Consider the following 11,371-nt stretch of genomic DNA (forward strand, 5'->3'; position numbering starts at 1 on the left):
CATGAATGACACACACCTCCTGGATAGCCCTGTGAGAGATGTGAGTGGCCACAGACCCCACATTTGTTGTCACACTCCTATTTGTGGATGCGATGCTCTCTGAGAGCAAAGAAGAGAGAAACAATTTCAGAGTTTCACCTTGAAGTTTGAGCCAAATCCCAGTTCCAGGCACAAAAACTACTTCTGTGGAAGAAGCAAGCAAAGCTGAGTCAGATGGACCCCAGATGAGACAGGGCCCAGAGCAGGATGCTAGGGTACAATGTGGAGGGCTTGAACTTTTGGTGAGAAGACCATAGCTTCCTTGGGTCCTATTCTGCTAACCACAAACTCATTTCCTGCCTCAGTTTCTTTTAGGATAAAAATCAGTTATATGTGTAAGCCCCAAGAAAGCTTTCTAAAACACAATGATTGCCTTACTTTTAGGAGTTATTCGTTATTTTTGTTTATGTGTGTGTGTGTGTGTGTGTGTGTGTGTGTGTGTGTGTGTGTGTGTGTGTGTGTAATTGTGTGAGGGAATGCCCATAAGTGTGCAGGTACCCACACAGGCCATTAGAAGATATTGAGTCTCCTAGACCAAAAGCAGGTACTAGGAACTGAAGTTGAGAAGTCTGGAGAAGCAGCAAGCCCTCTTAAGCACTGAGCCAGCTCTGCAGCCCCTGATTGCCTTATTTGTAACACCACCAATATTTCTTAAAAGGGTGAATTGGAAGGAAAAAAAAACAAAGGAGAAGGGGCACATAATTTTAAAGGGCAGGAGCTGAGGATGCAGCTCATGTGGTGAGTGTCTGCTTGGTGTGTACAAAGCATTGGGTTTGGTCCAATCACTGCATAAAGCTAGCCACAGCGGCACACATCTGTATCCCAACACTGTGGAGATGGAAGAGGAGGCTCTGAACGAAGTTCAAGGCCATATGCGGCTATACAGTAAGTTTGAAGTCAGCCTGGGATCATGAGACCATGTCTCAAAATGTAAGTACATATTTAAAATGCAAGAGAGAGGAAATGAATCAAAAATGCTTTAAGACAACTTTGATTGGGTCTTGAATTTAGTATACCAATTTTTAAACAAAGGCCATATGATAAGATCTGAACTCACCAAGTATTTAACAATATTTACGAATGCTTTAACTTTCTAGATAGGATAATGGCACTGGCTTCCCAGAAGAAAAAAAAAAAAGATGTCCTTGTCCTTTAGAAACTGATACACATGGAAATAGTTTCAGACCGAGTACGGAGGGAGTGGAATTTGAGTAAAATTCCTGGCAGATAACCCTGGCAGAGAGAGGAGTCATAAAGCGCAGGCCTGCCTGCACCCACTGGAAACTACTGAAGACAAAGGACACGGTGACCTTCTGTGCTCTTTCCCCTCGTTGTTTCAAGGTCAAAGGTGGCTTCCTAGCTTCTGTCCTGCAGGACCCAGTGAAGGCCCAGCTTTACACATCTCCCCAGGTGTCTATACCATGGTACTTGAAATGTCCTTTGTCCCTAAGCCATTACTACATCATCTGGGTTCGAGGTCAAAGGCCTGCCAGCTACTGCCTGGGTGACCCTCTCTGCAAGTCAGCCTTTGCCTTCTGTGTGCCACATATGAACACGGGACTACAGCGCCTCTACCTCACTTGTTATTCCAACTTCCTCAGAATAGCTCCAGGAACAGAAGTCTCCAATAAGTAAGATTTATGTACTATTTGTGTGCTGCAGCTAACACTGTTAATTGCCTTTTTCCAACTAGAAGATTTTAACTCATTTTTCAGGGCCTGACTTGAACCTGGCTGCCACTAAAACACCTTGGCCATCACCAACATTCCATCCTGACACCCTCGTATCCTTCTGAGGGTACAATACCCTATGAGATTGGATATAAGATTTGCTGGCATCATTACTTTCGATAGACCCTATGAATCCCCCATGGACCCCGAAACTGTTTCTGCTAACCTATATCTCCTCACCAAACCAGAAGCTCCCAATGGAAGGGTTGAGTTCCCAGGTATGCCAAAACACCAGCCTTCATTGGACCTTAAACATTCAATAAATGTATAGATAATTTGCCTACAACTAAACAACAGACTCACTTTTTTCCCCTAAGAATAAAAAGCGCACCAGTCAGACAGACCTTTTCTTTTCTGATGGCTCAGGTATTGGCCCACTTAGATTAATTACTGGCAACAAAACAACCACAACAAAATCTGAAGAACACACCTAGGATTTTAACCTCTCAAGTTTTCTCAGGCAAAAAAAGTCCCTCAAAAGCTTCAAAGTTGCTAGGACAATATTCCTGAAGGCTTTGCCTCCCCCCCCAACGTGACCCACAGACCCTGTGTTATGGATCACAAAACAGGGCTGAGCCTGGGTAAGCTTCAGGAGCTACGGCAGGAGCTACGGGGCACCACCTTGTCCTGGGCAGCCACCCGGGGTTAATAGCAGGAAACCTAAACAGTGTGAAGTGTCCACGCTGAGAGCATAAAGTTATGTTCAAAGGAGAACTCCCAGGCCACTTCCAGCCAGCCCTCCTCGTTCCTCATCCGGATGGCTTTTTGCCAGCAATTAACCAAGTTCCTTCCTGGGCCTTGCAGCCACTGGGGAGGAGCCAGACTCTTAAGAGCCACAGGAGAAGAGCTGGAAGATTCCTGTCTCCAGTGCTCAAGAGGCAGGGCCTCCCTGATTTACTGCCTGGGCAATTCCCTTAGAGTCACAAAGGGGTGGAATTCAGACAAGACCCCCCGCCTCATCCCATCCCACCCCACCCCACCAGCAGATCAAAAGCCAGCTGTGTGAGGCACCACAGTGAACCCAGTACAATGTGCTCCCAGTAGCTCCAGCAGAGCCACAGGGACTCCCTCAGCTTCTAAGGTAATTTTCCAGGATCGTTCCTAAAGAACTGATCTCAATAAGTGCACAGACCCACCTTAGGACCCACCCCCTAGGCTGTGCTGTCTCCTGGGAGCATTCATCCACCTTGCTTGAGAGTTTACACACATTGGGAAACCCCAGCCCCCACCCCTCCCACCCCCTCCCACCCCTATCAGGAAGCAGGGGCCACCCCTTTCCTTCCTGATTCCCTCTCTTTCCTCCCTGGGGTGTCCCTCTGCAATGCGTTTCCCCCACCTGCTCTGGGGACATAAGAAGCACAAAAGTGGATGCTTAAAGGGCCGAGACCCATGCAGAGTACGGAAGAGGCTGTAAACTTTCTCGCTCTATAAGTTTCCCCCATGAGGTCTCTCTGCTAACAGCAACGAGACTCCATGTGAAAACGGACCACCACCAATCTTCCACTCCCCTGCTCTCCAATGAGATGAATGGGCAGACCCCGAGTTACCAGACAAGAACAAACCGCCCAAGGCTAGGACATGCAAAGCCCTCTCCACGGCATGGGTGAAGGGGCCTCAGGGGGCCACATGGAAGTGTGTGAACAATAAACAGGCCCTACCTTTCCAGGTCTCTGAGCTCTGGGTCATAACCAGCCTCATCCTTGATGCTGCACACGAAGGGGGCGTCGTACGCAGCAAGAGCATAATAATGTCATCTGAGCAAGAAGTCAGGCTAGGCCTTACTGTCACACTATGAGTCATCAAGACCTTAGTGGGCCAGTGACTGTTTGAAAGGCTGTGGACAGGTTCCCATGGCCAGGAGGGAAAGCTAAAACCCCAACTGAACTTTGACCACAGCAAAAGCCTGAGGGGCACAGTGAGTAAGGGAAGAGCTGGGAGCCTGAAAGACTTGAACTTGGGCTCCTGGCTTTTTGTTTACTCTCACGACTCAGGGCAAGTTCATGAGCACCTCTACACCACCCCTACAGAACTCTGGGGGGGGGCGAACAAAGGAAAAACAAAAGCCGTGTAAGGACATCAAAGTACCCTATCACCAGCACCAGCGGCCAAGGCCTCCCTCGCCCTGCCCCACCACTTGCAGCCAGAGCCACAAAGAAAAGAAAGCAAGAACTCACCAAGCAAGGCATTGTGGCCATTGTCGTCAGGCAAGAACCTCTGGTCTACTGCACACACCAGGAGGTGGTCTGGCAGGCTGGGAGACTTGGCACCCACAAGGAGGAAGCCTGCAGGGACCTCGATGGGCTCACTGGAAATGGAGACGAGACGTAGGTCCTTCCCAGCCTGGCAGAAGCCTAGAAGGGGTAGACAGGACTAGCATGCTGTCTTGGAATCTCCCAAAACCAAGGGCCTGGGGGCACAGGAGCAGCAAAGGACACTTAGCTCTGGGTTAGGGTTTAACATCAATTACCTCTGAGCTGAGACAAAAGCCATCAGAAAATGAAAGTTGCCTCGCCCTCCCACTTAAAACTACATCCCATGGGGCTGCAGAGTGGGTACACTCAGGAGGAGGAACAGAGCAACACCTCCTCCTCGGCTTCCCCAGTAGGAACGTGAGGCCCATGGAAGAAACCTCTCTACACCTTCTGAACCTTTGTCTTGCAAAGCTTTTAAATGCATTTCCTACGTGGAAAACTATGTTCTCAGCCATATCCAAGACAAGGTAAAGAAGAGGAGTATGGCTGGGGTCTCTTAGGCCGCCTTCTGAGGCTTGCTGTACATGATGGGGCGCTAACTTCACAGGCTTCCGGAAAGATGCAAGATCCCCTCGCCATCCCAGGAGACAACTCTGTGCCCCTGCAACCCTTCACAAGTTTCTCTTTCTTTGGCTGCTCCGGGCTGTCTGTACTGGCCCCTCATCAAACTTTCTTTCAAGCCAGCAAGCAGACCATCTTCAGGGCAGCTGGAGAACGTGGGCTAGGGCTGTCAGGGTCCACTACAGTGCCTCAGAAATCCTGTGGAAGCCACTTCGGTGACCTTCATTCTCCCTGTTCCCCTCTGGGGACACTAGATAGTTCTGTGTCACAGCTGTACTCACATCTTTGTCCCAGTAACATCAGCCGGAAGTCAGAGTCAGAGGTCAAGGTCAGACCTCAGGGTGCAGAGGGCATTGGCATCTACCCTGCTGTTTTCCCACTCCTGGCCTGTCACCACTCCCAGGCCCTGCCTGAATAACGTGTTCCTTCACCTGCAGCTCCTTGACAGCATGAATCTCACCCCATAAGCCTCTGTACCACTGCTTCCTCTGCAGTTTCCAAGCTCCCCTAACCCATAGTAGTCTCCTAGCTAACTCTTCCTCCAAAACCCTCTTTTTTTGGGGCGGGGGGGAGCTTCTCTGAAACTCTTTGCCTGCATTTGGCATTCCCCTCAGCTCCCATGCCTCCATGCATCTGCCATACAATGGGCATAAAGCATCTGTCTCTTCAGATGGCTTCCCAAGTGCTCGTCTTTCATATCTGAACTTCCAGAGCAATAGGTTAACTGCTGGTTACTATAAGAGTGATGGACATCCCTTGGCTCAGGGAATGGATGGGTCTAGGAAGTGAACCTGCAGGCCTCCTCCCTGGTGCAGAGCATAACTCTCCTCATTGTCCTGAGATGTTGCTATATCCAGCATGCCTTCTCTCTCTCTCTCTCTCTCTCTCTCTCTCTCTCTCTCTCTCTCTCTCTCTCTCTCTCTCTGTGTGTGTGTGTGTGTGTGTGTGTGTGTGTGTGTGTGTGTGTTCTTCAGCAAAATGACAGTGACACTGCTGACTTCCCAGATTCTGAGATAATGCAAATACATTAGCTTCACAGCCAAGAACTGACAGGCATGACAGGTCATTCCTAACCTACTCCACATCAGATACCCTGCAAAGTCAGCGTGTGTAAGGAAAGTATATTCTGATTTCCAAACAACAGACCCAAAACAACGACTATTGGACACCATGCCATTCTGGTAGTTTGAGGCTGTGCACAGCAGCTAAGCAGCTGGGGCTGCCTCTCCTGTAACCTGTGTGGGGACAAGGGCCCAGCTCACAGCTCAGGGAACAAGGAGAGCTACAACACAGCTGCAGATCCTGAGCGGGGGATGGTGGTGGGGGTGGTGGTGGTGGTAGGGGGTGAGGTGTCTTACCATCTGTGGTGCAACAGCCTTCAGGAGGAGGGGGCAGCTGGTAGGCATTTGGGGGACTGCTGGGTTCTAAGCCTCCCTCTCCCTCTTCCTCTTCTTCCTCGTTGTCCACTCGGCCGCCACCTAGAAGTGGGAGACAAGAGTGAGGATTTAAGGAAGCAGGAGTCGGGTCTTGAAGCCTCCTCCAGGACCTTTCCCCTACCTGGAGCTACAAGCTCAATAAACAACTCTAGGGCCTGGGGAACTGGTCACAGAAAGGAGGCCTGAACCCCTCAGTAAAACCTTGCTGCGCTGTAATTCATTGGCATACTAGAAAGTTGGGCAGTCTGATCCTTCTGTACTGGAAGGAAAAGCCAAGGCTCCTCCCCAAGACCAAGGTGTACATAAACTCAGCCTCAAGTTCACTCCTCTTCTCGCCACCACGGCTGCATATGTCTGCCCCGGTGCCAGGGAGTTGCTAAGGATATGGTAGCCTGCAAAGGACGGAACACAACCAAAAATATTCATATGACAAGTATCACCATGTAACATGTGGCCTGTCTTGCACATAAGGAACCTGGGGCTAGCCGAGACTGTGTGTCTACAGGTGCCCTGGTGTTCTTGCAAACAGCAGTAGGACGCATGTCCTCAACATTGCATGAGGGGACTGCTGAGCTATACACAGTGTTCATCCAATGCAGACATACACAGAGAGAGGTGGGTATTCCAGAACATTCTAGACACAGGCATGCTGTGGCTTTAAGAAAGGAAGAAGAGCAAATGTGGAACTGGTAGAGAAAGCCCTGGCCATGAGCACCACCCCTCAACATGGTGTGCTTAATGCACCCTCATTGATCCAGCACCCAGCAAGGTTCCCAGGGCAAGGGTTGCAAGGAGGAGAGAACACTCCCACCATCCCATGGTTGGGGAAAGCAGGGGAAGCGGGGTGGTCACAACAATTAACTTTTTTCAAGGCTGCTGACATTTAGTCTTTCCAATGTCTTTTCTCATAGTGTTTTTGGGCAAAAATGCTTCTCAGTTTGTCTTTAAATTTCATTAGTCAAACAGTGCACAGATTAACTCACAGGGAGGCTTGTTACAAGTGCCCTTAAAGACGCTGCGCTGGGATGTGGCTGTCTCCTCACGTTTTGTTTGCCTGTCTCTTACTTGCTGGCTTGTTTTTATGTCTCCTACTGTTCTCATACCTGGCTCTAACATCCTCTCTCCATCCAAAGGTTTTAGGTTAGCAATAAAATTATGAGTAATGGAGAAGCCTAGACCACAGCTCTGGGAAGTCACATTTCAGTACATACATCTGTGCAGCCTGTATAGCTGCTGGACACTCAATTTACCTCTCTGTGCAAAACGTGTTGGTTATAAGGTAAGCCCTGAGGTCACCGTGAGTTTCAGTGTTCTAGAACACTGGTTCTCAACCTGTGGGTCGCAACCTCCACAGGGATCACATATCAGATATTTACACTCCGACTCATGACAGTAGCAGAATCACAGTTATGAAGTAGCAATGAAATAATCTTACGGTTGGGGGGGGGGTCACCACACCATGCGGAGCTGTATTACAGGGGTGCAGCCTTAGGAAAGCTGAGACCCACTGTGCTAGAATATGTAGCACCTCAGAGGTGGCACTGAGTTCTCTACCTAGGATTTAACTGTACAAGCTGCTGGGGCCAAGACCTTGAGAAGGAAATCACAGCTCCCTCCCCTTCCTGATGCCCTGGACCTTGTGGGTGCAGAGGGCAAATACCAAGTGGTGGGGGGAACTGTGGAACGATTACACAAGGATGCACACACAGGGTGAGAGGAATGAGTCCAGATGCCTCATCTCCTCAGTCTCTTCCTGTACTTAAAGCAGGCAAGATGTCTCAGAGTTCCACCAGACTCCAGGCGCCAGCACCTAACACCACAGCAGATGGCACAGTCCACACGGGTCTCTGATCTAGCTCTGTACAGACCCAGAGAGTGGCACAGACACCAGCCTTGGAACGGAAATTCACACAAGACCCCCAACAACCCAAATGAAAGCCCCCAAAGCCTTGAGTTCATCAGGATGGCACTATTCTACTAAGCCCAACGAACAGACATCCCAGCACGCTTAGGAAGAAACTAGAGGGAGGGCCTTAAGCCTCAGGAAGCCAAAGGGCTCAAACTGCAGGCGGGGTTAAAGGTCAAAGGTCTGCAGCAGACTTTCCCAACTTTGATGGGCTCCTCAGCCGGCAGAAGCCTGGGACAGACTAAACAGACGTGTTTATGGAGGTCTCTGGGCAGGCTCTCAAGCCTTAAAGTGGTCTTAGACAAAACCATCAGGGTTGAAGGCTTAATGCAGTAATAATAAAATACAAGCCCAAGGACCCCATAAGAACCCCTGACTGCAAGCACATAAGGCCATTCACTCTGGTGTTTATGCTCAGTTCTCTTTTCTTGCCATGAGTCACACATCATTCTGAGCAGGCAGGATTATAGGAATTTACCTGCATTCTGTTTAAGTAGTAAATTTGTGATGGCTAGAGTTTATGCAGTTATCTGTTTTGTTGGTCTTTCTCGTAAAAAGTCAATATTGTGTAAAAGGATTTCCCCCTAAAGGGGGTAGTAGGTAAGAGCCCTAATTCAAAGAACAAAGCTATAATAAGACCCCTGCTAAATTACCCTCACAAATACATAAAATGTTACCAGATCCCCATGAGTTTAGTGTCCCAGTACCCTGGTCATAAGCATCATTAACAATGGTATTGTCTGAGGAAGGCCAGCCATCAGATAAGAGACCCTGACAAGAGACAGACAGATAAAACTAGATGGGGTCCAAAATGCCTGTCTGCTCCAAAGTTTATGATGCAGAAGATATGGCCTAAGCTTAGTGCTTGGTTTATGGTGACATCTAACAAACCCAAAGGTACTGGACAAACAAAATCCCAGGGGATAGTTCTGGGCTATTTGCTGAGAATAGAGGAATCGCACAGAGGAGTCAAGTTGTCACACAAACTCAAAGGCTGAGCAATCCCACTGACATATGACAAGGAGCTTAGGACATTAAGCACCTGAGAAATCAAATTTATAAGCCTCAATGCTGTCCCTGGGGACTGAGATGAAGCTCAGATGCAGAGCACTAACTAGCAAGTAAGAACTCCTGGGTCCCAGCACACTCAGGGTGTAGGAAATATCACGCACCCAACAAAGAGAAGATCCTGAGACGATCAAGCCCCCCCCCCCCCATCTGACTAGAAAAGGCAAGGTAGGCTGTCCAGGGAACCTTCAGCAGCAGGAGAATGTGACTAGGGGAGCCCCCAAGGGCTTTCCGCTGCTCCCTGTTTCCATGTGAGCAGCTGTGCACTAACTCCCCCAGCACTGAGAAAGCAATTCCACTACCCCTCAAAATCTCCAAGTCACAAGGGCCTCAGCATTAGCAGGTGGACAGACTGGAGAGTTTAGGCCAGCACTCAAATGGTCTACAGTAACATCATGATTGCTGTTCTTAAGTTGCCACTGGCAAGGCTTGTCGACACCTTAAGTAGTTAAGGATGGCCCTGCAAAGCCTATTTCACAGAAGCCTTTCACCTGGTCAAAAACAGGATCGATTAATTATCACCTAATGAGAGAGTCCACCCAGCTGAGACCCACAGCAAAACATTAGGCAGGGAAGAAGGTGGGAGGGTGAGAATGGAAGGAGAGGTGGGAGGGGGCTTCAACCGGGATGTAAAGTGCATTAATTAATTAATTAATAAGAAAGAAAGTGGCATCTAATGACTTAGCTCCTGGTGAAGTCATGCCGGAAAACCTTGGCACTCTCTTAATGACTACCAGAGAACTTCCTAATTGATAGTGCTGAACACAATTGAGTTTCTCTTAGACCTGTACCCAGGTTGGTTGGGTCTTTATTTGTGCCATTTGCAAGGTTAATTTACTAAGGCAGCTAGAAAATGGCTCACTTTGCCCTCTCACCGGAATAAGGGCCACCAGGCATCAGGGTTACTTCAAGACAGGCACCCCACACAGCCCGCTGAAGCCTAACAGTGCAAACCTGACAGACATTTTTCTTTCTTGTCTAATGTTATGTTTTTCCACTTTAAACCATGACCTTTTCTACTTCAAAAGCTGCTGGTGATTGCATGTAGTTTTAAACAAAAAGCATAAACTTACAAAAAAAAAAAAAAAATCTAGAGTACCAGTTGGTTTCATCCTACAGATTGCTTTGGGCTGACTTGACATGAAAACACACACTCACTCGCACAATTTATCTTCCAGATAAAGTTAATTCCCAAGTCATCCCCATACTTGAAAATCCCTTATTAATTTACTTCTTGGTATGTGTAAATTCATAAAGGTTTACTCTTAATTTTTTTAAGCTTGGGGGGGGGGCGTGATGTTCTTACACCTGTTACCACACAGAGACAGAACCTCTAAATTATTTTTGTAAAGACCATGAGTCACAGAAGGAAAAGAAGAAGAAGAAGAAGAAGAAGAAGAAGAAGAAGAAGAAGAAGAAACAAACAAACAAACAAACAAACACATAGCTAAGGGTCAAATGCATTAAAACCTCTTACCAAAGCTAAGCTGCAAACCATGTAATCAGAGTGTGGATACCGCTTTGAGGAGAGTCTAGCATGCAGCATTCTCCTCGTCCCCTATGATCCAAGATTATTATTTTTCTTTGTATTTTCTGGCCTGAAACTTGCTTTTAAACAAATAAAATTCTGTGTGCAACTTTCATTCTTTTTTGCTAGACTCTGAACGGTGCAAACTACAGGTTTATGCCATTCACGTCAGCTGCACATAATAAAAAGCATACACACAGCAACATAAGAAGTGCATGTTTCTTACCTTCTAATGAGGACAACTGCTGCTCAGCCTCCAAATACAACTGGGAGAAGATGGGCCGGGGCACCAGGGTGTTGGAACGTAGGGAAGCCTCGATGGAGTTGTGAAGCACTTCTTCAAACCGCGTGCTCTTTAGCTGTCCAGCATAGGAATTGCCCATCTCCAGATCACAAAGAGGACGGTGTCTTCTGGTCAAAATGACATTTCAGTTCTGCCAAGAAGGGCTGCCTCCACACAAAGCCCGGCCAGGAGAGACACGCCGCCACAGCAGCAGCAGCAGCAGCAGCAGCAGCAGCGAGAAGAGAAGGGTTGCGCCTCTGCTCAGCCCCAGACAGGAGAGGGCGGCTCTCCACAGCTACTGCCAGGCAATTACAGGAAGTTATATAAGTAACAACCCCCACAGATCCAGCACTCACAGAGCCCACCGCCTCTTAGACTATTCCACCAAGAAGTACTTTGGCGCTCCTGATTTTCCCAGAGATAGGATCCTGCCTCCCAGGATACCCAGGCAAAAGGCGTAACTTCTTCCACAAATGGTTATTCACAGGTCTTTATCATGAGAGCACGAGCCCAGGCTTTAGGATTACAGGAAATGACAACACACACACACACACACACACACACACAC

At 48.3% G+C, this 11,371-nt stretch overlaps 1 protein-coding gene across 2 annotated transcripts in view; it reads right to left on the minus strand.

Annotated features, from left to right (window-relative positions):
* The window catches only part of Greb1 (growth regulating estrogen receptor binding 1), a 68,949-nt gene extending 57,831 nt beyond the window's left edge, over positions 1 to 11,118 (minus strand). For both annotated transcript variants that reach the window (XM_051143652.1, XM_051143642.1), the window contains exons 1-3: positions 10,747 to 11,118; positions 5,941 to 6,060; positions 3,944 to 4,120 (exon numbers count right to left, since the gene is read on the minus strand). In XM_051143652.1, the coding sequence (XP_050999609.1) occupies positions 3,944 to 4,120; positions 5,941 to 6,060; positions 10,747 to 10,903 (454 nt within the window). In that variant the 5' untranslated portion in view covers positions 10,904 to 11,118. The remainder of the gene's footprint in view (positions 1 to 3,943; positions 4,121 to 5,940; positions 6,061 to 10,746) is intronic.
* Positions 11,119 to 11,371: the final 253 nt, after the last annotated feature.

Source organism: Acomys russatus, chromosome 1 (assembly GCF_903995435.1).
Source record: "Acomys russatus chromosome 1, mAcoRus1.1, whole genome shotgun sequence".
Classification (NCBI taxonomy): domain Eukaryota; kingdom Metazoa; phylum Chordata; class Mammalia; order Rodentia; family Muridae; genus Acomys; species Acomys russatus.